The sequence below is a fragment of the Rhincodon typus genome, chromosome 16, assembly GCF_021869965.1.
Source record: "Rhincodon typus isolate 14 chromosome 16, sRhiTyp1.1, whole genome shotgun sequence".
Taxonomy (NCBI): Eukaryota; Metazoa; Chordata; class Chondrichthyes; order Orectolobiformes; family Rhincodontidae; genus Rhincodon; species Rhincodon typus.
This window is the reverse complement of record NC_063347.1, coordinates 22,868,698-22,895,143: the sequence shown is the minus strand read 5'-3', so window position 1 is coordinate 22,895,143 and position 26,446 is coordinate 22,868,698. Positions and strand designations below refer to the sequence as shown.

The 26,446-nt window shown below is 38.4% G+C and overlaps 1 protein-coding gene and 1 long non-coding RNA gene across 7 annotated transcripts in view; one reads left to right on the top strand and one right to left on the bottom strand.

Moving 5' to 3' along the window:
* LOC109928116 (IQ motif and SEC7 domain-containing protein 1-like) overlaps nucleotides 1–26,446 on the top strand; it is a 440,048-nt gene that overhangs the window by 255,931 nt on the left and 157,671 nt on the right. The window contains exon 1 of one of the 6 annotated variants that reach the window (XM_048606298.1): nucleotides 8,086–8,384. The exons of 3 other annotated variants lie outside the window; for them this stretch is intronic. In XM_048606298.1, the coding sequence (XP_048462255.1) occupies nucleotides 8,374–8,384 (11 nt within the window). In that variant the 5' untranslated portion in view covers nucleotides 8,086–8,373. Of the gene's footprint in view, nucleotides 1–8,085; nucleotides 8,764–22,254; nucleotides 22,745–26,446 lie in introns of those variants that run through there. 2 more of the 6 variants (XM_048606293.1, XM_048606296.1) reach the window with 2 other exon arrangements.
* LOC125485103 lies at nucleotides 22,146–23,075 on the bottom strand. The gene is made up of 2 exons (XR_007263871.1): nucleotides 22,970–23,075; nucleotides 22,146–22,859 (listed from the first exon to the last, which is right to left on the bottom strand). It is a non-coding gene; the product is annotated as an uncharacterized LOC125485103 (long non-coding RNA).

Genomic DNA, 26,446 nt, shown 5'->3' with positions numbered 1-26,446 from the left:
CTCGGATTCTCCAGCATCCGCAGTTCCTACTATCTCTAGAGTATTGTATGCAGTTTTGTCATCCTATCCGAAGTTGGATGTTCTGGCAATGGAGGGATTGCAGCAAAGACTAATCAGTCTGATTCCTGGGATGGCACAATTGAAGAGACTGCGTTGGACTATATTTAGGACTATATTCGGTGGAGCTTACAATATTGAGGGGGAAATCTCCGAGAAATCTGTAAAATGCTAACAGGACTAGAAAGAGTAGATGCAGAAAGGATGTTCCTAATGACTGAGAAGTGAGAACCAACTATTACAGTCTAAGGTTATGGGATAGGCTATTTAAAACTGAGATGAGGAGAAAGCTCTTCCCCCAGAGTGGTGGGCTTGTGGAATTCTCTTTGGTTAAGGCCAAAAACACTGACTGTTTTCAAGAAGGGGTTAGATATTGTTCTCTGGGCCAAAGGTATGGGGCAAAAGCAGGAACAGGGTGCTGAATAGGATGATCAGCTATGATCATATTGAATGACAGAGCAGGCTCAAATGGCCCACTCTTTCCACTTTTCTGTTTCTGTATGGATTGGTCATTGAACAGACTACAGAGCACCCAATAATTCTAGAAGTCCATAGCACCCCAGCAATGGACATGGAACAGTGACTGTTACAGCACCATCAAGTGGCATGGGAATGACATTCCTGGAGAAGAAACATCATCCAAATGAGCAGCCGATTACAATGTGCATGTGTTTGCTAATGCATGAGAATAGTTGTGTGCAGAGTGGGTAACCTGGGTAACTATGTGTAAATGAATATACATTTTTTGTATGGATTTACAAAATCTATGCTGTATGGTACTAATATGCCTCCTGGCTTGCTGTAGTGATGTGACCTGTATCATGAAACACTTGCGCAGGTCTGGTCAATGCAAACATAAAGTCTTTAAGAGGCTAATTTCAGAGAATCTGAGTTACACCATTTAAAACTGTGATTCACATGAAAATGGATTTTCCACAAATAATCTGAGCTGCTTCCATGCAGAAATTCTATATAATATTGCCATAAGTTATATATTGAGAAATCTATCGAGAAATTACGGGATGCTGTCATCTTAAAACCCGAAATGGAAAGATATTCTGTTTATCCAATTGAATGATTTTAATGTATTGGATAAAATTTAAAAGGCAGTGGCTATTTTCAGTAACTCCCTGAAACAGAGTTCTGGAAATACAGACAATTTAAATGATACCCCCATCCCACATCACCATTTATATTTCTACAAAGAAGTAATTAGTCAGGGTATTTCATGTTCGGTTCAAGTCTAAAGTTTTAGTTTCGAGTTTTAAGGAAGAGGTGAATTGGACTCAAAACATTCACTCTGTTTCTCTGTTCTCAAATACTGCTGGACCTGCTGAGTCGCTTCAGCATTTCCTGTTTTAGTTTCTGAAGTCTTGGTTCTTATTGGTCAGCAGCCCAATACTGACTGTACATTGTATTTCATTGATTCCTCCATCATTGAGCCACATTTTTGTTTTTTAATTATTTGTGCTGTAGTAATCAATTTATTAAAAATAATTGTAGATAGTGAAATTGTGCATATAAATAACTTACACTATTTCAAGATTTATATTCAAAAAATGGGCAGCTGACATTTTGATTTACTGCCTGCACCAACTGAGGTTACCACGAGGGACTCTACTTCTCCTCCACCTATCCCCTTGCCTGAGGTGTGATGACCCTTGGCTTAAACCACCGCCAGTCATATGTCTCTCTAATGAAAGCAGCCCTATATGACTCTGACTTCACCTTCACCTTTTGAGCTGTGCTTTAGTCATTAAAGTGACTGGATGTAGCAATTTGTCACTTGTACCAGGAATTCACTTTATGTTGAATTCACTTCATGTTGTGTGCATTGGTCAAAAATGGTTTTGATAATTTTTAGTTCCTAATTTATGGGTCAGATATCTGAATATAGGTTTTGGATTGATGAGATTATTTAGAACAAATCCATTTTATGAATTGTATGTTTGCTATGCTTAAACTACAAACTTAACGTCTACTGACCTTTCTCTATCTGGGTACTCTCTTCTAATTTAGATAACAAACCTCTAGCTGTGTCACTTTATAGAGCGGGTATTTCTGAAATAGTAAAATATGGTTACACTGTCATTTTGATCCTGGATAAACAATGTTTTAGAAGTATTCTGAAAATTTATCATGGTGTAATGCAATAAATTAGATCTTGATTTTGGTGATATATCTACCTCCATCTAGACAGTTTAATGTTGTAACTGAAAATCTTATTCCAAGTTGAATATTTACCACAATAAGGGTTTGCATGTTGTCATCTGGTATCACCTAAAGGAAAGCCTGAGGAAACTGGAAGCTCAGCTGTTGGAGACAAAGACGGCATAATAACACCAATTACTCAGCTGCATAAAGTGCTGTCAAAATACAGCTGAGGATTGGTGTGAGGTTTTTAGTGAAATGTTTATGTTCGCATTAGGCTAATAGCCTGGTTTAAACTAATGGCTTTCAGCCTTTAAAGGTGGAAAATATCAAATTATTTGAACAGTATGGGTGTGGAGTATGTCGACAGTAGATTTAAATTCAGTTAACTCTGTTAAATGAAACAATGAAATCATTGCTGAAAAAAACACCAGATGTTTCTTATTTAGAAGAGGGAACAAATAACTCCGAGGACTTGATCATCATGTTTCCTGTGCCAACTGGAAGCAAGTACCACAGACAGCGGCATATAAACCGACCTTTAAAACCATGAAAAATCCCTTCATAAACAGATTGATTTGGACCAATGGCTCATTTTAGACAGGTATAAGTGTTGGCTGGTTTGAAAATGTGAAAAAATGATCAGTAGTTTAAGTTAAACTAATGTGACAAGGTTTATTGAATAAATTAAATACACAGGATGCTCTTAACCATAATCAAAGCAATTTAAAACCTGTCAAGTTCATTGTCAATCGCATCTGACAAAGGATGAAGAAAGGGCATGTCTTAAATTCCCACCCACCTTTGCAACACAAACCCGTATTGTCTGCTTGATCACATGTCGTAATGCTGCAGCTGGAGCAAACCTTCAGATGACCACTACTGGCACCGAGTTATATGAGTAGCAGTGGTTGGCATTGCACAATGTAATTGGGTAGATTACTGCCATCTCCTTTTCTGACTGGGTCTAAAGTAGCAGAGGATAAGCACTTGACAACCAAATGAGAAAATGCACCTGAACCAGATGTAGCTTATTGCATGCTAACCATCAGATGTACATTACATTGGTAAGATGGATCTTGTACAAGGAGGCCTCGAACAGGACCATCATCTTTGAGATCCTAAGATGTAACAAGGACTTGGGCAGAACATTATCAGATTGGGTGGAGCTTAATTCAGTTTAGAGCAGTAATCCTTCCGGAACCATACCTTGAATAACATTTTTCACCCAGTTATAAGATACCAGTTGGTAAAGCTTGCATTATTGGGGTGAAAAGTTTGAGTTTGAGTACAAATGCAAAAATGTCCTCATGCTATGGCGGTAAGATGGGATTGACTTTTAAGTGTATGGAAAATAAACTTTTTTTCGGCTAGAAATATAGAGGTCATCATACAGGAATTCCAGTGATCTAAGTAGACAATGAAAATATGTAATAAATATATGTAATCACTACTTGAATCTAGTTTAGATATATAAATCCTGCACTGCATAAATCCTGAGGCAGAACAATGCAAACCCATTCCAAGTGTCACTGCCAATAGTCAGCAATTGACCACAAAAGAGCAAACTTTTGTTTCACTCTGTTTAATTTCATAATATTTATAAAACTTCTATTCAGCTCAATGTTGTCTCGGAAAAGTTTAATATTCAGTCTGATGTGTTTGAATTATCAAATATTTGAGAAAACTGAAGAGTATTTCATTGCAGCTATACTTCATCCAATGCTTTCATAATTAATAGCTATTTCTGCAACTGTTTCTACATAAACTTCTTTCTCCAAACACAAGTAAACAGAAACTCTTGGGATCAAACCCCAGAATTAGCCAGCTCGTACTAAGCTAGTTCCTTTCGAACTGATGTTCTCTCCCAAAAGAAATCCAAATGATTTAAAATTTTAATCAGTTGACAATTCATTGGATGTTGTATTTTAATAATTGTGGCATTTGCTGTTTGATCATGGAAATTTTGTATTTTGTTAATTGAATGCAGTGACTGATCTACACATCCTCACATACATTGCCAAGTTTCCTGAAGTTGGACTGAAAATTTTGAGGCGATTGTTAAGCTGCTTTATTGTGCAATACAACAAGTGAAGATATCAAATAAGCCACAGGAAGTTTCTTGCCCAATTCAATTTACCACAGAACTTAAAAATGTGAAGAAAACTTCAAATATACCAGAGATAGTAGGAACTGCCGATGCTGGAGATTTTGTTTTAGCAGCTTGGCTAAATATTTCTTGGCCAGTATTCTGATGAAATGTATTTGAGTTGAGTAAGCTCCCTGTTCCTAGGTCAGCTTTTCTTTTCCCATGTCTCGTTGGCTTGCCAGTCTGACTTAGTGTTCCCTTCATTCTATATTCCAATTATTCATGTTTGTTGTAAGGAAGCTTTTGAAATCTATTGTGAAAGTCAGAAGGACAGAATGCCTCAAGATTTGAACTGACTATAGAGAGCCAGCATGGTTTTGTCATGGCTAAATCACACCTAACAAACCTAACTGGAGAATTTGAAGTATATAAGAATGATGCCTACAGTTCTCAACATGGTACTTCAGAAGAGATCTACTGGCCTTGAAAGGTGTGCAGGACAGAATCACCAACATGCTACCAAGGCTTAAAGAAATAGGAAACATTTCATACACTCTGCTCTATTCCCTGGGAATGTTGGGTGATTTGATTAGTTTTTGGGGGATTTTTCATCCAGTTGATAAAGTGCATGGAGAGAAATGCCTTTCCTGCTGATAGGAGAACAAAACTGAAAAATCAAAGCCAGACTACCCATGACACAGGGTGTAGAATATTGGGGATGTTGGAAATGTGACATGAAAAATGTACGAGGTGCTAGCTGTAATTTCAAATCTGGAATTGATGGATTTTTGTAAATCCAGTGGAGATAGAGCCAGAGCAGTTGGGTGCAGCATACGGTTCAGGTCAGCTTTGATTCATTGAATGATGGTACACGTTTGAGAGGCTATTTTATTTCTCTATTCTTTTACTTTTCGATTATTTGCCAAAAGATGTATTAATTGCACTATTGTATATTCTGAGCTGACAACTTCTTAGACTTGCATTAAGCATCTTTGTCTCAAGCGTTGTGAATACTTACAGAATTCTAAAGTTTTAAAAATTTTTCCTTAAACTCATTTGAATGTAATGCTGTGTTTCCAACTTCTGTAAATTGAACGCCTTGAAAGTTAAATCAACAATAGTCTTTTGGCATAAGTGCCATATGATCCCCATTTGCTGCCACCGTCAGAAATCTTAAAATAGAGTGACTTTATTTTGAAAAGAGGTTTTGCAATATTTCACAAAAATCAGAAAGTGAAATGGAAGTTTGTACTAACTGATCAATGGCTGCAAATGCTGTTGTCAATGCAGTGTGAAATAAAGCAGGAGACGCTGGCAGAGATAATAATTTTGATTCTATAACTAAGTCCTTGAATATATTCAAGGCTGAGATGAATTTTTGTTTGGCAAGGGAGACCGCTACGGGGGCACAGGGATTGTTTCACAAGTGGATTATGGCCACAATCTGATCATCCACAATCTTACTGAAAGATTGAAAAGGCTTGAGGGACTGACTGGTATCCTCTTTTTCATTCCCACAGTCATACTTACTTTGAGTCTGAATACTGAATATTACTTACATTCTTCTTTTGATGTTGAATGTTAAAATCATGCAAGTGATCTTTCTGCATCATGCTTAAAGAAGCAATACCTACTTAATCAAATTAATATCATCTCTCTCTCTCCCTCTCCCTTTCTGTCTCTCTCTCTTCCCATCATGATGTGAATCATCAAATACTTGAGCTTTGGCTCATCCATATTATGAAAAGCTTTGAGCTGACAAGTCTGTAGTATTGTAACAAAGTGTTTAATTGCATTATTGGCACAATCTAAGCATTCCGCACACTGAATTACTTTTGAGCAGTTAGGTGGGTGAACTTACAGCCTATGATGTAGAACGGCAGCTCTTTTTGGAGAGGTCAGTTATTGATAAACATTGATTTGCTGTGGTGGCTTTTCTTTAGCGAGGTATCTAATCCTAAAACATCACAAGGACTTAGTTTCTTCCAGAAGTGTGGTTGGACCTTTTAATATGTATTGCAGGCAGGATGTGGGTTTATGTTCCACAGTTGTTCAGTACTACACTGAGACTGAGTGAGCTGAACTTGGCAGATTGCAGGAAATAGTATTGGACTAGATTTTTCAGAGGAGTGGTCAGCACACTAAGATTGCCACTGTACTTCATCTTTTCTTTACGAAAAAGTTCTGCATTCATGTCATTGACCATTACTAAAAGAATTTTGACAAATCTGATTCAAAAATATTGCCCGTTTTCCACTGATCACCGCATTGCTTAGATTTTAAGATTTACTCAACAATCTGGTCCCTCTCCACTTCTCTAACTTCCTCCAGCCCTGCAGTCTTCTGAGATCTCTGGACTCAATTTTGGAAGACTGCATTTGCTTGATTTTAGTCACTTCATTAGCAACTGTGGTTTTCTTGTTCCTTACAGCAAAGCTCTAGAATTCCCTTTCCTAAACACCTTACCTTCTCTCTCAACCTACTGCCATTTCTTAAAGCTTACCTCTCTCGCTTTGGTCATCTGACCTAACATTTTTTCATGTGACATGGTGTCAAATTTTCTTTGACAATGCTTCTTGAAGCGCTTTGGGAATTTGTGGTGTTTAAAAACTCTAAATGCATGTTAGAAACTAGAATTATTTGAAGTGAAAAGGATAAACTTTTGAGGTGAACTTGGAGAAACTACGAAGAGATGGAGAGAAAAGAGGCTAAAGTGTGCACAAATGAATGATATTTTTATCATGGGAAAGGAGGAAGAGAATGAAGAATGGAAATGATGACTTGATTGCAGTTGGTTTTGATGGCAGTAAGCTGGAAGGTTGTTATAAGCTGTAGTGGTCCCATGTTTAAAAACTATATCTCCTCTGACATGATAACGTATCAGATAAATTCTTTATTTTGCATTTCATTTCACTTACTGCACATTTTCTAATCACCATGGCAGCATACGAACAAATCTTAAAATTAAACTTAAATATCATAGCACAAATCTAGAAAAACAATGGCATTTGTCAGCCTGTTTGTATTTTTGATTCTGACCGGTTTTAGAGCACCTCTGTAATGTTACGTTGTGGCAATAATGCTGTACTGTAAATGATCTCTTCCATGATTGCTGCAGATTCTTAAATCACTTGTGTCAGGAAAGTTACGTTAACAAAAGGGCAGATCCACCGTTTGCCATCTGGCATCTTTTCCAACTGATGTGAAGTAACATTTAATGTTGGACACCAAAGGTATTTGTTTTGAATGTGATTTCAATGACAAACATGAAGAATCTTCACTTTGAAGTTACTTTATGCATTGTGCTGAAGCCATTTCCAAAAGTGGAGCAAAACTTTGAGGGATTCTCTTTGTTATGCAAGGAAAATTGAGACACATTAAGGGACTGTTGAAATCAACAAAATGCAAATCATACATGTTCTTTTGTAAACTTAATGTTAAAACTTAACTTGTGTATGACTAATATTAGTCGTTCTATTATAGCTTGTCATGTCTGCACTTTTGTACAAATAACTCCATTATTTTAGAATTAGTGTGAACTGTCACCCATGCTCCACTTCAGATTTTATCCATGTGATCCAGTTGCTATAGCAACGGCCATCAGCCTATCTATAAAGCTTTAGCTTGCAGCCTCCTACTGTTGGGAGGTTGCCCACTGAGCACCATGTGGTACAGATGATTAGTTTGTCTGCTCAAAGCTGATTGGCAAAGGGTACTGGGAATTAGATAAGGCATAATTAACACCCTGATTGAGTAACGTATTGTTTTCATTGTCATTCTGGGTTACTAGGACAGCCACAATTCTCATAGTCAGTGGCAGACAATGGAGCAGCTGTAGTTCTGAATTCAAGTGCCTGGTGAAGGCAGTTGTATTTGTGCTGTACTTAGTGCATTTGAGCCTCTTATTCTTCTGGAAAAAACGTCTGCATTTGAGATTTCTGGTTTCAAATGGAAAATGATCATGCATTTGTCCAAAAATCAGCATTTGCTGATGCATCTTTGGGAATCCAGGAAACAGTGAACACTTGCAATTTCTCACGCCTGGATTAAAATCGCATGGTAAAAGCAGGCTTCAGATGACAAAGAGGTACTGATTGCCATGCTTAATATGTTGAGTAGACGTTGAAAGTCGATTTACAAAATGCAGTAACTAAGGTACACACGTGCTGTTGTCCTTGTCATAAGTTTTTTTTTTAGCCCAGGAATGTAAATACGAATAAAAGCAACGTGACCGTCTCTTGTAAATATTAGCTTTTTGAAGAATGAAGCTGAGATTTGTGGAAGAATATTGAGCTCCTTTGTGCACGTAAGTGCTGATGTGAACCTAATCCTGAAACCAAAGCAGGGAATTATTCAAAACAACCTCAAATAAGAACAACAATTTAAAAAATGTTGAAATTAAAAACTTTCTGTTTGGATTATTGGCAATTCTTGTGTCTTCAACCAATCCATGGATTTTATAAGAGGTAAGGCACTATTTGAATTGTATAATTTCAGTGGTCAGGGGTAGGGGACAATCAATGTGGATTGTAATCATTGTATAAAAGAATGAAATCTATAATTATCAGTTTTGGTGTTGCATTAAGCTTGTTTTGTGCTTGAATGAATTAATTAAATTAAATGTGCTTTTACAGCTGCATAAAATTCAAACATGAGCATAGCTTAACACCAAAACAGGCTTTCATATTTAATGAAAAGGGTGTTGCAAAGAATTGGATCTGATTTTGTTCAATGTTTCTGATCCATGAAATATTTGGTCTTTGTGACGAGTTAATTCCTATTAGAAAACGCATGAATTTGAGAAAACAAAATGAATGACATCAATATACTGAGACACATCCTTGATTTAAAAATCTTCTGAGTGAACTTTGAAACTTGATACTTTTGAAGCTTCAGACTGGAAAGTTTTACCGTTCATCTGGCAAGTTGATTTCTAAAGAACAGCTTTAATGTGAGGGTAATGCCAATGAAGCTCATTGTTGCTTGCTGCTATGGTAGCAATTTACGTTATAGCTACCAAAAAAAAAACAATGTTATAGTTACATTGCACACAGCACTCCCCAAAGGAGTGTTGTTTTTGTGACTGATTAAAACCAATTAGGATTATTAGCTAATGATAGGGTGGACAGTGAATAAGAGCCGGAAAAGGAGGCGGCCAACTTGAGTTTCTCCTTTGGCATTGTGAAGGCCCCAAGCTGAAGCATACGTTTGCTATTTTTGATTAATGTAGAGCAGCGATTACTTTGGCTACAACAAGTGAACTGTTGTCTCAAGTCTCTTTCTCAATGAAGTTCCCCTTCTTCCCACCAAAGCATGAATATCATGAACTATCCTTTGAATGAGCTTGAAAGATCAATAAGATTCTACTTCTCCTTGATTGTTGTCAAGATGGAGTGGGCGGAACAGACCACACAGATTGTTTTGTTTTGAGATATTAACTTGGTGCAATGCTGGATCATTTTGAAAGTTTTAAATCTTAGTGGAGTGAACATTTGATTCTGGCAGTATCATTAAATTTTCAGTGCCTGCTGCTTTGAATTTGTAATTATGTTCTTGTGCCTTCTCACTACTACTTGTACTTCTGTTTTCTTTTCCACGTTTTCTCTCCTTTTCACTTTGCTTTGCTGTCCTTGTCTCTCAACTGAAGAAGCCAGTTGCTGACTCTGACTCTGATAGTCTTCTGTTTCCTTCCTTAAATAATCCTCATGTGTGAGCATAAATGGGGCTTCACAAATATCCTGAACATTCATATACATGAATTTCCAGTGGAATGCACCAGATTAAAAAGTAAAGCTGCTGTAGTCTTACCAGACCACAGGGCTGCTGCCTTATCAGAGAGAGGTGATTGATGGTGGTTTAACCTGAGGGTCACCAGGTGAGGGGAGAAGTGAGAAGGAGTGTTCTTCATGGTACCCTCAGCTGTTGCAAAAGTTGAACTCATGCTGTTGGCATCACTCTGCATTACGAACAAGCTGTAGAGCCAACTGAGTTAACCAAATCTCAACCAGTATTGTACTGAGATTGCGACAGCAAGAAGCGTCTGAGCACCCTGAATGTCGTTCCAAGACTATCACATTATTTGTATAATGGTATTGATAATCACAGATTCACCAGTGACAATTCCCATCCTCTGCTACAGTGAACCTAAATGCCCCGATCATAACCTGTTTGTATTTTGATTTTTAATCACAAGTTTCCTGATCATAACAATGTGTCCTGTAAAATTACTTGGCAAGCATCCCAGCCCTAAATAGGTTCATTTGGCATGCACATTCACTCCAGCCAACCTGGAGTGCTCTCCATTCCTGCTTGCCGTAGGCCTGTTGGCTGTGCAGTTGCTTTCAGCTTCTGATTTGACCCAGCTCATGTTACTGGCTTCACTGCCATTGTTTCCTTTCTCTTAATGGTGCAACAACTCTTGTATGCAGCAGTACTGGTAGGTTTCACATCTCAGTTCAACATGAATAAGCCAGCTTTTGTTTCCTATATGTTGCTGCAACTTTCCAAAAACACCCATTTTCTTTCTTGTTTTATTTGTTTCGAGAACGCTTCCTGGCAGTTTCTGATGTTGCCTTTGCATCCCCTTGGGCAGTTTTTTTAGTGCAGGCCGAGCAGGCATGAAAGTAGGTGGCTGTGATATTTGCAGTTCTGGCCTCCTTGTTGGTTCTTTGCATCCATTTGTTTTTCAAGTGCCATCTCCTTCATTTTGCTTGAAAGACATCTGGTTATTGCTTTCAAGCTGGAAGATCTTTAGCCCAATGGCTCTGAAAACCTCTCTATCATCCTTAACTGGATAGCAAGCCCGCCCTGACCCTGTTTACTTGACCAAACTGGGAAAAATCACAATGGTGTAACTTTCTATGTTCTATGTTCTCCCACAGTGCAGTCTTCTTGACCTCTATTTGAGCCTGATGGCAGATTCAAAATCTTCTGGGAAAGTAAATTCTGCTGGTTAACTCTGTTCATCTCCATAGATTACTGTCAGGCATGTTGAGTACTTCCATCATTTCTGGTTTTCAGCTTTACAGCATCTGCAGTATTTATGGTATAAATTAAATTTGCTGCATTTATCTACACTACCTTCTGTCATCTTCTATAATTGTTGTGACAAAATATATTTGATCTGTTTTGAAAGCATATCAATCAATGTATGTAGAAGTCAACATAAACCTATTTAAAACTGGATGTTCTTTCTGAATATTTTAAGTACTGTAAATAGGAACTGTAAGTTCAATATTAAATAACTGCTGCAGTCAACTTTGTACTGTTTTGCATGGAATGTCACTTAGGCACAAACAGTTACTGTTACTATGATTTTAAAGCTAATAATTGTGGAAAATATAGAATGATGTCTGATCTGATCAATACAGTGGGTAATTAAGATTAAGCAGTGTATTGCTTTTTTGAGTTTTATACTTCAGCTGTCTTTTTGACAGCTGTTAAATGTTCAGTATAATTGTTTTGTCAATCTCCCAACATCCATATAATACAAACAATGTTTCTTTCCCCCATGCCACCCTAAATTTCATTTTAGTACCTTTGTTCAAAACTATCCAGGAGTAATTTACTAAATCAAATATTTCATTTGTGATATTTTAAATTATTAATTATTGCAATCATCACTCAAACATCTTAACTTGTGATAATTGTAGACAAGACGTGTGTTTTGGTTTATGCAGAAATCCTACTTAAAGACTGTAATGACATCCATCTTCCTCCTCCTGGAAGAAAATTGTATTTAGAGGTTTCCTGGCTAAGCTGGTAGAGACCGAATTAGTAATTAAATCAGAAACTGTCTGGTTTCAAACTTCTGCAATAAGTGGTCACTTTAAGGAAATTTTAATTCCATGTTCGATACAGATGTCACTGTTTGTGGTTGGTGTTCTTGTATTTTCTCATATACTATATTAGGAAGTATCATTTTACGTGTTTCTGTATGAAGTCTGCACATTTTTTGGTGCTATGTATTTGACTCTGCTAGTAAATATCCATAATTACTCTATGGGGTATGGAGCATGATCTGGCTATGGCATGATTGATGAATAGCATTTCAATAATGTAACTTTTTTTCATCGACTGACGTTCAGTTTGGGTTCTGCCAGGTCCACTCGGCTCCTGATCGCATTACAACCTTGATCCAAATTGTAGCTAAACGAGCTGAACTCTACAGGAAATGCGGATGACTATCCTTGATACTAAAAAAGTATTTGACCAAATACGGCATCAATGAGTCCTAGCAGAAATGGAGTCAATGGAGTGAATCAATCAATAAAGAAACTGCAGTTTTGTAACTTACACTTTTTAAAACGAATTATAGTATCTGCTCAGAAGCTGCTTCGGATTATCAATAGATAGTAGGGACTGCAGATGCTGGAGAATCCGAGATAACAAAGTGTAGAGCTGGATGAACACAGCAGGCCAAGCAGCATCAGAGGAGCAGGAAGGCTGACGTTTCGGGCCTAGACCCTTCTTCTGTGTTCATCCAGCTCTACACCTTGTTATCTCGGATTATCAATAAATGGTGGTAAATGTACAAAGATTTGTTAAGTAATTTGGTATGTTGCTTTTTTTTTAAAAAAAAACATCTTTACAGTTTATTAAAGATTTCAACATGTTAAGTAGATTCTGCTTCTGACCATTTGCTGTTGATGTACTCCTTCATACATTGTCATATCTAGGCTCGACAATTCCAGTGATGTTCTGGGCAGCCTCCCGGTCTGCAACCTTTATGATCTATGATTCATCCTAAACTCTGTTGCAATTACCTTGTGCTGCTCACCCATCATTTCTTCCCCTGCTGACTTATGTTGATTCCTGGTAACTTGCTGCCTCAAATTTAAAATAATTGTCTTTGTTTAGCAATCCATTCATTGCCTTGCTGTTTCCGATCTCCGTAACCTTCTACCACTCATTGAACTTTCAAGTCCTCTGACTTTGACCTCTTCTAAATCCTTCACCTGCTCTTCCACCCCACTGTTGGCAGCTGTGCCTTCAGTCCATTCATCCTCAGAGTCTGGAATTCCCTTCCTGAACTCCTCCAGGTCATTGCCTGTCTTTCTCCACGTTGATTACCCTCCTTGAAGCTCAGCTATTTGACCGAGAGTTTTATTACTGTTCCTAGTATCGATTTAGGTTCAGCCCTGTGAAGAGCCTTGAATTTTTTTTCTTTCCTCGGCTACAATCACTGTGCAATATGGAAGTGAGTTTCTGGTCATTTGGTTCATAAGCTCTTTAGAGATTCAAGACAGCTTTCTGCTTTCTCAACTTATCCTACTTTCTCTTTGTTGTGAGCATTACATTTACATTTTTATTTTTGAAAAATAAAAATTATATTAGCCCGTAATTTTATGCCTGTTTTAACTTTGAAATTTGTTTTTCAAAGAAAAATTGAAAGTGGTTTGTTTTGATAATGCCTTTGATCCCGTGCCTTTGACCCTATAAAAGAATTCTCTGTGGTGTACTGTTGTTTGAAGCTGAACAAATAAGAGTCTCTCAGCCCCAGAATGTTGTCATAACTCATTATCAGCAGTCGCTTAGTTTCCTCTTGAGTTGTTTGATGTCCTTGTAGAAATGATAGAGCACTTTTTTAATCAAACTTGAACATCTTTTTTTTGCAAAGTTTGAAGTTTGATCAATTTTTAATTTCTGGCACTTAGCCTTTCTTGTTCATCAAACAGTTTTACCAAGTGCTATCTGTGCTTGAAAGAGCTCGTAATGCCATTATTCAGTGGAATCTATACAACTGTGTACTCTGGTATTTCATATGGAATAACATTGAATAGCATTAATTACGTGCCACAAAAAAGACCATTCAGCCCCATTCAACCATTTGAGCTGCCTTCAAATCTAAGTCTCGTTGTAATCCCATTCACCTTCCCCAACATCACCCAACTTCATCCATTTCAGTCCATCTGCTGCTGGAACGCTTAATCATACTTTTTTACTTGCACCAAGTTTCTGTTCGTCATTGCCCTATGCTTAATAATTTATGTTGGCTTCCAGCAATATAACACCTTGACTTTTAGAAATCTCATCTTTGTTTTCAAATTCCTCCATGGCCTTGCCCTCCCAAATCTCTCTCATCTCTTCCATTCCCTCAACTGTCTTTAATTCTGATTTATTGTCCACTCCCAGTTATAACTGCTCTACTTTTTTTGGTCCATGCCTTTAGATGCTGGGGCCCCATGCTCTTCCATTCCCTCTCCATTCCACTGCCTCAGTACTCTTTTTTTTCACCCTTTTTAAGTCCATTCTTTAAAAGTCCCTTGTTTGCTGAGCTTTTGGTCAGCTGAACTAATATCTCTGAACTTGGCTCTATATCATAGTATGTTTTATCATGTTTCTGGGAAGCATCTTGGGGATGTTTCATTATGTTAAATCTTCTTTTGAAATATAAGTTATTGATGTGTATTTGTTCCTTTCCCTCTTTAATAGGTGGTGATATTAACAAAATGATTAATGCAGTGGAATTATCATACTTGCATGGCTTCGCAGGAACATGAATTGTTTAAAAACTGCCCCACAGTGAAGGAACATTTTTAATAAAAAATCTATTGTGAAGTATTTCATTACTTAACATACTGCTGTGCTGAAGTGAAGTGATATGTGCAGAGTATTAATAATACACTTGAATATTATAATCAGAAAATCTCTGCTTCTGTGCTTAACAGCGTGGTATTTTTCCACTCATTCACTTAAGTTGAGGGATGTGTAGACTGATGAGCACAGAATTGGAAAACTCTGACCTATAAATGTAGAATGTATATTAGGTGGCTGTAATTTTCTCCTTTTTCCATTTCCCCTCATACGTCTCTGGAGGTTATCCAGTCTCCTCCGTACTGTCTGGATGACTGTTGCACTGTGCATGACTTTAGGATTGCTCAACTATGATCACAGTAAAAGTCATTTTGATTGCGAAGAGTTGCAATTCAAATAGTGAGAAGTGGGATTAATTTCTCCCAATTTGGAAAGCCTTGTGTTCAGATTATTTTATTTTCCCTGGGAAGGACCTGATGAAAAGTTTTAAACCAGATCAAGTGTGGCCACCTACCGAACTTTATGATGGAGAGGCAGATACTTTTAATACCCGGCCAAGCAAAACACCTAACTAATATTGTTAGTTCATCCATATAAATGTTTAAACCAAAGATACCGTGCAGTCACTGAGCTGTCCTTGACTAAGACAATGAAACCTCATGACTAAAGCAGTTCAGAAGCTGTTGAGCACAGACCTGCAACCAAATCTGGTACCATCCTGATCTGATGGGCAGAGGTACTGATTAGGTAAAACCTGTTAAGAGAGCAGATGTTCTTTGGATCATGCAATGATGATTAATGATTGTTCAATAACCGACTAGACATTTTATGGAGAGGTTTCAACAGTTAGTGATCTTTGTGAGTGGAGTCTGGTAAATCTTAAGTGTTAGTGGAATGCTGAAACTTGTACTTGTTCCCTCATGCTAAACTTAGTTTTAGTTTGGAACAAATTGAAATCTAATATTTAACCAATTCTTTCCAATTAAATACAGTGTTTTGAACTAAAAAAGTGCTGGAAATACTCAGGTTTTACAGCATAAATAGTGAGGGACAGAGCTAACAATTTGGATGAATGAACTATCATCAGAACTCCAGTATGTTGAACATTGACTAGAAATACTATTCAAATCTCCTTGATGGAATATTGTTGATGTGAAATGTAAGTGTTTTTTAAAATTCTGCAATAGTATTTGACTTGCCTTTTGGATATTGGCCCTAGCCATTCAGCGCACACAGTTCATGATTCAGGTGGGATAAAGTAGGATTATCAGCTGACCACTGGCATGTCTGCAGGCTCGAAAGAATTGCAGTTGTTCCATAGCCATTTTTTGTGGTTGAGAGGGGCTAGTTGCACTTAGCTTCTTGTCATTGCCATGATTACCAAAACTCAAGAAATGGATAAATTTCCACCTGCTTTGAATAAGTGTGGGTGATATGAGAGCCTCTTGGCATTGGAAAGGTCAGTAGGACATGCTTGAACAAAGGCAGAAGTCAACCTCTCGGAAATTAAATATAGAAAAAAATCCCCATATAGTACTTACCGCCTAAGACTTCCTCAAGAATTAAATATAACATTTTGTTTATCTCTTGCATAATCATGGCAACAAATAGCTTACTGTAGAGATCAAAATCCTGGAATTTAACAGTACTTTGTGTACTTGCAGGATATGGACTGCAGTGGTTCAAGGCAGAGGCTGACCACACCAACTCCAAGGGTATTAAATGCTGCCTGGCCAGCAAAGTCTACATAGAACAAGTAAAACAAAGCTTCAGTGCCTGCTCTGTATGACCTTTTCTTTCACTCTCCGCTTCAAATCACAAGTGTAAAATCTAGGCAAATATTTCCTTGCAGTACTGAGGGAGCAATGCATTGATGGTGCCACATAAAATTAAAAGCCTATCTGCTAACTCAGATAAATTGAAGGATTCTATGACATAAGGAGCAGGAAGTTCTTGGACCTGTGGGCCCACAGGTCATCTTGAAGATTTTAAAAGTCTAGCAATGCAGATTATATTAAAATTAAATATGATCCCCAAATTATCACGGCCTGAACCAAGTCACATCAACCCCTGCAAAGTATTACTTTGGACTCAGCCAATGCTGTGCATAGGATGTGAAGAACTGGAAGCATTTGCAAGGTTTCAAAGCCTCGTGATTTTCATGTCATGTTGTCAAAAAGACAAGGAGAACATTCTGCAAGTGCATTCCAAGAAGGGAAGTGAGAACTGGTATTCGTGACACAAACGTTTAGTTTTATCAACACTTTCTATCATCTCCAGTGGCAATCTACCCATTTTGGCATGAATTTTTACTAGTGTTAACATATATGAGCCAAAATGAACTTTGAACGTTGTGTGCATATGTTCTTGTTCAAGATATTAACATATCTTGACATTTGTTGCTCAGCACCAGCAATAACTTGGATATTAGTTAAAAAAAAATGACTGTATAAAAATTAGCTATACATGGAGAAGTACTTGAAGAGGATCCATGGAAATTTGCACAAGAAGGGAGATGAGCCTTTGTCAAAAGGTTCTTTCCTCAGCCGGCACTGTTGGAAACTTTGTCTGGTCATGCATCCAATTTACTGATTTTTTTTTTGGATCTTGCTTTCAAGCAAATTGACTATAGTATTTACCTGTATAACAATGAGTGTTGCTGAGAACGTACGCATTAGGAGCAGGAATAGGCTAATTGGCCCCTTGAGTCTGCTCTACAATTCATTAAGATCATGCCTGATCTGATTACTCCACATTTCCAGCTACGTCTGATAATTCGACAAAGGAAGGAATCTATCACTTGCTTTTTTCCTTTTGTGAATGAATGCTTTGGGTCATCCCATGATATGATGAGATGCTATATTGCCAAATTTCGTCTGAATCCTCTTAAAAAAAATTTTTATCAGAACACTTCAAAAGGCTCTAAACAGGGCCTACATGTAACAAATTACTACCTATTTCACTTTACTCTTGTGTTTCTTGAAATGTCAAGAGTGACTTCATCCAGAATTAGATTTTGGCAAGCTTGGAAATAGCAATTGTTTGATTCCAGACACTTGAAATATGTTCATTGACCTGGAAATATTGGTACAAAAAAATCATGGCAACAACTGAAAAATCTAGTAAACTTATAATGTCAAGTCCCTTTGGCAAGCCTAGGTTCAGGAATATTTACAAGAATTTCATTTTATTTCATATATTCGATTTTTGCTCACTCAAAGCCTGGATTTTAAATACTAGTGTACAAGCTCATTAAGTACCTTTTAATTGGATATTGCCTAGTATTAGTACCTTGAGATGTCTTTTAATCCACTTGTCATGCCATAAAATGTTTGGCAGCTGAATGAGTCACAAAGTAATTCATGTTTTATAGTGATGTTATCATTCATAAAGTTCTATTTGTGTATCTAAAGTTGTTGATGAAATGTGCTGCCATTGGTTGAATTCAATGGCAAAGAATTGTTATAATAATTAAGTGTGAATTGTGGCTTGGAAATCTTCTTTTGTAGAATTCTAATAACCTCATGATTATAATGGAGATCCCATATGGCAGGACAGTGCCTTTTAATAGTGTCAGGTAAATCAAAAAAGTACAATTTTACCACTACTTTGAGCATTTATTATGCTGGTGCCATTGAAGACTACAGGGAAGGCATGCCAGGAACAGAACCAGGCATGACACCTTACTTTTAGGCAATGTGGTGAAGCTGCAAAACAGGACTACTTGTGTAGCAAATAGCGTAACGAGCAAATGATAGACAAGACAAAGTGATTTCACAACTAATGGGTCGTTTAAATCTGCAGTCCTGTCACATCCAAACATGAATGGTATTGGACAAGTAAACAACTAACTGGACGAGGTGGATCCACAAACATAGTCTGCAATAATAGGAGGGGCCAGCACATATGTACAAAAGATGAGGTTGAAGTATTCACAACAATCTGCAACCAGAAATGCTGAGTGGATGACTGTCTCTGACGGTCCCAGCATCATGGACATCCGTCTCCAGCCAATTCAATCCATGTGATATCCAAAACAGTTGGAGTCACTGGATACTGCCAAGGTCTAAGGGCCTTGACAGCATTCCTGCAGTGGTACTGAAGTCTGGTGCTCCAAGCAAGCTGATGCCTAGCCAAGCTGTTCCCATACAGCTACAACTTTGACATCTACCCGACAATATGGAAAATTGCCCATTCTGTCTTATGTACAATAAAGAAAACCAATTACTGTCCCAACTTGATCATCAGTAAAGTGGGAACTGTCAACAACAGTGCCATCAAGTAACACTTGGTAACAGCCTGGTCACTAATGCTCAGTTCAGGTTCTACCCAAGCCAGTCTGCTCCTGATCGCATTACAGCCTTGGTTCAAATGTGGACAAAGCTAAATTCCAGAAGTGAGGCGAGAGTGACTGTATCCTTGACTGGAGTGGCATTGAGGAGTTAATGGAAATCGAAGGGAAAGCTCTGTGTTTGGAGTCATACCAGGTACAAAGGACGATGGTTGTGGTGGTTGGACATCTCTAAAGAGTTCTTCAGGGGAATGTCCTCAACTCAACTACCTTCAGCTGCTTCATCAATGACCTTCCCTCTATGAGGAGTGGGGGCATTTGCAGATTGCACAGTGTTAAGCACCTTCCTCAATTCTTCCAGATATTGTGACAATCCTCCAAATGCAACAACACCTGGACAATATCCAGGTTTTGGCTGACAAGTGGAAAGTAACATTCATGCGAAACAAAACCAGGCAATGACCATCTACAGCAAGAGGGAATCTAACCATCACCCCTTCACGGTCAATGGTGTTACCATCACTGAATTCCCCACAACAGCTTCCTGGTCAGTTGTAACCCCAGGATCTGAACTGGACTAGTTATACAAGTATTGTGACATCAAAAGTAGGTCAGAGGCTGGAAATCTTGCAGCATGTAACTTCGTCCTGACCTCCTCTAAACCTATTCACCCATCTGCTAGGCACAAGTCAGGAGTGTGATGGAGTGCTCCTAACTTGCCTGGATGAGTGCAGCTCTAATAACACTTTTTTTAAAAACAAAAAAAAACAACAACAACTACTTGTCACTGTCCAATACAGTGCAGCCCACTTGACTGGTACCACATGCAAAAACATTTCAGTCTCTCCTCCAATGACACCCGGTCTCAGAAATGTGATCATCTACAAGATGCACTGCAGAATTTCACCAAAGCCCCTTAGACAGCACTCTCTGAACCCACGCCATGTCGAAGGATGAGGGAAACAGATGCATGAGAAGACCAGAACCTGCAGGTCCCCCTCCAAGCCATTCACTATCCTGACTGAAGTGTATTGCCTTTTCAGTATTGCTGTGTCAAAATCCAGAAACTGCTTCCCCAGCAGTATTGTGCATCTATCTCCAACATGTGGACTGCCGCAAATCAAGAAGGCTTCTCACCACCTTCGGAAGGGCAACTCCGGATGGGCAATAAATACTGGTCCAGTCAGAGGTGCCTGAATTACATGAATGAATCAAAAAGAAACAACCATTTTGAGCTCCATAGTTATAAAAGTGAATTGCTTAACTGTTTTTTTTCTCCTCTTGCCAATGATGTCTAAATCTGTAGTTACCTTTGAATTATGATGGATAAATTTATATTAGTCTTAATTCTGTATGAAAGTCTCAGTTTTTTTATGCTGTTTGTTCTGACTGAATTTTTTTTAAATTTGCATGAAAGGGCTATATTCTTGGGAACAGCAACTGGTACATGGGGTTGACTGTCAAAGAAATATAGCATTGTGACTGCTGTGAACGTCACAAAGAAGAAATAAGTCTTCATCGAATTTAAATAATCTAAAATGAATTAATTTTTGAACTACACTGCGTGTTGTGTTGCCAAAAAGCCAGTGGCAAGCCTGGTGCCATTTATTTTTCGGATGGAAGAGTGATGATTGATTGCTGTAACGTGAACTTGTCTCCAGATTTCAGGGACAGATTTGATACTTGAAAATGGCATTTAAGGCCTGGATACAGAATTCGCCCATCCTATCCCCTCCCCCAAAACATGCACACTCCCATTCTGACAAATCCAGTTTTTGGCAGTAGGGAAAACAGGCAAGGCATAATTCATTCAGGAGGAAAACCTGAACTCTAAAGATCGTTGCTGAACTCGGCGCTGAATTCAGACAGACCCCATTTTGACTGATCCAAGGGCTCTAACCCACGTTGTGGGAGAAATGAATTGATGAAATAGATGTTGATGCCCTGAAAGGATGGCAAAGATCTCCAAGGACTATTTTAGTATTATTAGGAGCTATGTTCTTTATAAAAATGTGAATGCTTGGCTTCAAAAGCTACAATTAACTCTGTGGCATGTTCGTAGTTCAGTTTTATTTACAGTTTAGTGAGGCTGTTAAAGGATTAGCCGTCTTTGTGGAGTCTGAATGAAAGATATTTTAACCAGCTTGACTGTGAGGTGTAAAAGTTTTGGAAGGGGTTTATAAGTGGGAGGGTTTTCTTTTTCATTAGCTCACACTCCTATGTATGTAGTATATCCGATTTGTGAGTTTATTCAATCTCCACATAGCACCTGAGGTTAGCTCATGGTGGATACTGGGTAGCTGGTTTTGTAAATGGTATAGCAGGTATAATTCCCCTCCTGGGAGGAGGGATTGAGGGGAATGCTGCCATGGGTTGGCATTGAGGACAGGGTGTCTTAGGCGTGTGAATGGCATTTAACACTTAAGTGGAAAAAGAAACATTCTCCATCATTTGGTCTTCAGGGAATATTAGAATTGCAATATTTGTGATAGAGGAAGATAGAGATAGGAGTAGGCCATTCTGCCCTATTAGCTTATACTAACATTGTATATCATGGCTCATAATCTACCTAAATACCAGTTTTCGATGTCATCCCCATGATATCTCTTTATCCAGATGTCTTGAATATTCTCAGTGATTAGGCTTCCACAGCCCATTCCTCCTCTTCTCTGTTTTAAATGGTTACTCGGCAACTTTGTGCCCTGGTTCCAGATACCACCCCCAACAATGCCAGAGGAAACATCCTTTAGACATTTTCAAATTTCAATGATACAAAATCTAACGAATCTAATGAAGTAAATGTGCTCAGTTAATCAATTCTGGTGAATTTCCTGTATAACAACTTAAAAATCCAGTCCATGTTTTGCAGTATTATTGCCTAAACTTCACTAGAAAAATTGTTGAGTAAAATGCTTCCAGATTTGGGTATATAATGCTCTAAATGTTTTAATTTGTTGAGTTTTGAAATTGCATAATCTTCAAGTAGTGTGACTTCACAGAAAATGATTTCTAAAACCACAATTTACAGTTTCTTGTCAAATGTTTTAATGAGAAAACTCCGATCTATTCATCACTGGCTGCATATGTACTGTTTTATTGTACTAGACAAGTTGGAAATTCTTCAGGCAGCTGGGAGTTTAAACAGTCCCCACCAGATGATTTAGGGTGTATTGTTGCTGTCATCTGGTAAGTAATATTAAGGGGCCCCACAGACAGCCAATGTTACTCAGTGGTGAACTCGACTGTCAAACCTCATCGGACTGTTTGGACTTTTACCTTACTTGGTAAATTTGTGAGCGTCATACATTTTCAGTTTCAGGATCAACAATCAGGAAAAGAAATCAATGTTGCAAGTACAACAAGAAGCTGGGTAAAGAAACTTGTAATGCAGTTTCCTTGAAATTTAGTACATTTTCCTTAAATGAGTTGTGGTGGAAATTGTTTCAAGCCTGAGAGTCATTAACTGGCTGCACCAGGAAATAATTTGCTTGCTCCTGAAGGCAGCTCTTTGCTGCAACTGTAAAACTCCATGGTTTGTGAGAATAAAATGCTCAAATTGGTGATGTCAATACAATGTGGAATCTAATGTGGAAGTACTGCATCTCTGTGAGGACCATCAGGTAGGTCAACCTTGATCTCCTTTTTTCTTTTTGTCTGGCCGAATTATGTGTGTCATTCAAGAATTTGAACGGTCTTGAATTGTTGTATTTTCCTTCGGAAAAGCAGACCGATCATCTATAAAATGAAGCAGACAGGATTTAAATAGTTGCTGGCAAGTATAAAATGATTGAACTTTTAATGTAAAACAATATTGAACACACTATTTATAGTTTTTTGTGCCTGACCTGGATGTGTGAACTTGGTTCTTTATTGCTTCCTTGGTATGTGACTGTCCACAATGATACAGATCTGTACAGATGAAGAAAATACACAATTTAATTCCTGTTTCCTAGGCCATAACAACTGGCTTCAGTACCGTGTATCGGTAAGAACAGCAAATCTAAGGTTTTCATGAGTGCTGACATGGCCTCTGCTTTCAAGTATCTCACGAGGAAAAAAAGATTTTGGGGGACTTATTTCCATTAACACAGCAAATTTACAGGTCAGGTGATTTAGAAATTCAGTAGAAAAGGTCATGTCATTTACCGAAACTGACAACAAGTACCCTGGCAGTAGTGGAAAATCTTCTGAGCTCAGCAGTAGTTTTGCAATGTAATTTAGATTTTCCCAGAGTTTCATAGGGTCTACAGAAGGCACAGAGTGAGAGGTTGGAGTGCCATGACAAATAAAATGAATCAACCCCATTTAGATGTAATTCAGAAAACATGGGGTCCCGTGTAAACAAGAACTTGAAATTTGTTTCCAGTCTCCTGAAAACCACAATGAGCAATTGTGCTGATGTTGAGGAAAAGAGCTCCAATGAGTCCAGCTATTTCATTTCATTTTTTCCATTTGTCTGGCATCTTCTGCACGCAAGCAGGATTCTCACTAAGTACTGGGTGAAAGCTGTAGCCGAAGGAAGTCATGAGGTTAGAAGGCCCATTTTCATTGACTGTGAGAGAGAGTTAGGGGTTTAAGTTTAATGGCACTTCAGGAATTAATTAGGAATTATAAGGTTTATTTCTATAATTTCCAATTCTTTTTCTTTTCAAGTCACAGGAGAGAAGACCAGTGACCTATTCTTAGGCATTGTCAATAGTACTCTGTAACCAGGCTTTTATGAAAAGAGAGCATCCCTTTGTCTTTGGTGAACCATTTGGTGTTCTGTTCATACCTGAATAAAATGGCAGAAATTCAACCCACAAAAAATAAATATGTTGGAGTATACACGTTTAGTTTAAATAAGTTTTCTTTTAAATATAGCTATCTATTATATTTTGGATTATTGAAAGAACGTAGTTTGAGTACTTGGTGACTGCAGAATTTGTTGGCAGTAGGCTCTGCATCTCTTCTATCATGTTCCTCCATGTTGTGACATGTTGGCTTTTTTATACAAGTGTCGTACAGTAGTCGAAATGAATTTGAACTTCAATTTCAGCACTGGCAAAATGAAAATTAGTGCCAACAATTGCAAAGGGATGGAAGCTGGGACTAAATGTATATGATATATTTGACAATGTCAGCAAAAAGCAGTTCTATTCTTCTATAGATGCATAAAGGACATGGTCTCTCAACAAATCCGAGAGTTTGAGAAGTAGTCAGAGTAGTCCTTTTACCTGACTTTCCTTGTAGATTTTTTCCTCCCACTGCTGAAACATTTTTTTTTAAATTTCCTTGAGAAAGTTCATGTGGAACAAATTAAATTGGTCCTCTTTAAACATTAAGAAATGTATCTAGTATTTTGGCAATGAAAAGTTTTAAACAACACCAAATCACCTCTTAAAGTATGCAAAAACATTTAGAAAACACCTTCAACAATCTGTGTTCCAAAGCAATTTACAGCCAATGAAGCACTTTGAAAAGTAGTCACTGTCATAATCTTAAGTATTTATGCACAGCAAATTCCCACATACGGGAGTGTTATAATGATCATATAATCTGTTTTTGTGATGTTGCTCACGAGAGAAATATTATCTAGAACAAAGGTCAGTCCCCTTGCACATTCCAAATTAGTGCTATGAGACCTTTTAACCCGATTAGGAAGGATAGATTGAATCTCTGTTTAATGTGTGTTTTCTGAAAGATGGCACCTCTGAAAGTGCACCACTTTCATACTGCACTGTCAGCCTTGAATTTTGAGCTCAAGACCTGGAGTTTTTGAGCTCTCAGCCTGTAAATTAATGAGGCATAGTTAACAAACATAGGATTTGTGGTGAAATTGGAAATTTGGGCCTTGATTACACTACATTCTACTTTAATGTCTTGATTAGAATTAAATTGCAAAGACCAAGATGGACTCAACACAACACTATTGTGGAGGAACTCGCATTGGGTACAATGTTACATTGATGACTATTTGAGCGACTGAACCTTGTTTTAGGAAAACCAGGTATGGTTGTAACATTGGAAAGACTGAAAGAGATCCTGTGATTGAATATCAATGAATATTCAGGTCAGTAGTCAAACATTTTGGACAGTTGGTTAATTATTAATACATGTATTCATAAGATAAGAAATTGGCAATTGATTTTGAATCAGTATTGATCAAATTGTTTCATATCAATGGAATAGCTTGAACCTGAGAACAGCACAGCCTGAAATAGAAACGGGTAACAAGCCAACAAAAAAACCCAACAAATCTGTTATCATACTAGTGGGATATCAGCACATATGACCCTTGTAATTAATACTTGAGCAGAATTAGCCAAAAGAGAGTGTGACATTAGCCATCAGCTCTTACTTTTGGAATTGCCAAGATTTCAGTTAATTCAGTGATCAATGTAGTTAAAAATCACGTTTTAAAGATGCCCCATATATCTCTCTAATAAGTGCAGTCTGAAGTAAAAAGGGCACAAATCTAAAGCAAGAGACAACAAGGTGCAGAGCTGGATGAACCCAGCAGGCTAAGCAGCATCATAGGAGCAGAAAGCCTGACGTTTCGGGCCTAGACCCTCCTTCAGAAATGGGGGAGGGGAAGGGGGTTCTGAAATAAATAGGGAGAGAGGGGGAGGCGGATAGAAGATGGATAGAGGAGAGGAAACAAACAGGTCAAAGAGGTGGGGATGGAGCCAGTAAAGGTGAGTGTAGGTGGGGAGGTAGGGAGGGGATAGGTCAGTCCAAGGAGAACGGACAGGTCAAGGGGGTGGGATGAGGTTAGCAGGTAGGAGATGGGGGTGCGGCTTGAGGTGGGAGGAGGGAAGAGGTGGGAGGAAGAACAGGTTAGGGAGGCGGGGACGAGCTAGACTGGTTTTGGGATGCGGTAGGGGGAGGGGAGATTTTGAAGCTTGTGAAATCCACATTGATACCATTGGGCTGCAGGGTTCCCAAGCGGAATATGAGTTGCTGTTCCTGCAACCTTCGGGTGGCATCGTTGTGGCACTGCAGCAGGCCCAGGATGGACGTGTCGTCTGAGGAATGGGAGGGGGAGTTGAAATGGTTCGCGACTGGGAGGTGTAGTTGTTTATTGCGAACTGAGCGTAGGTGTTCCGCAAAGCGGTCCCCGAGCCTCCGCTTGGTTTCCCCCATGTAGAGGAGGCCACAACAGGTACAGCGGATGCAGTATACCACATTAGCAGATGTGCAGGTGAACATCTGCTTGATGTGGAAAGTCGTCTTGGGGCCTGGGATGGGGGTGAGGGAGGAGGTATGGGGGCAGGTGTAGCACTTCCTGCGGTTGCAGGGAAAAGTGCCGGGTGTGGTGGGGCTGGAGGGGAGTGTGGAGC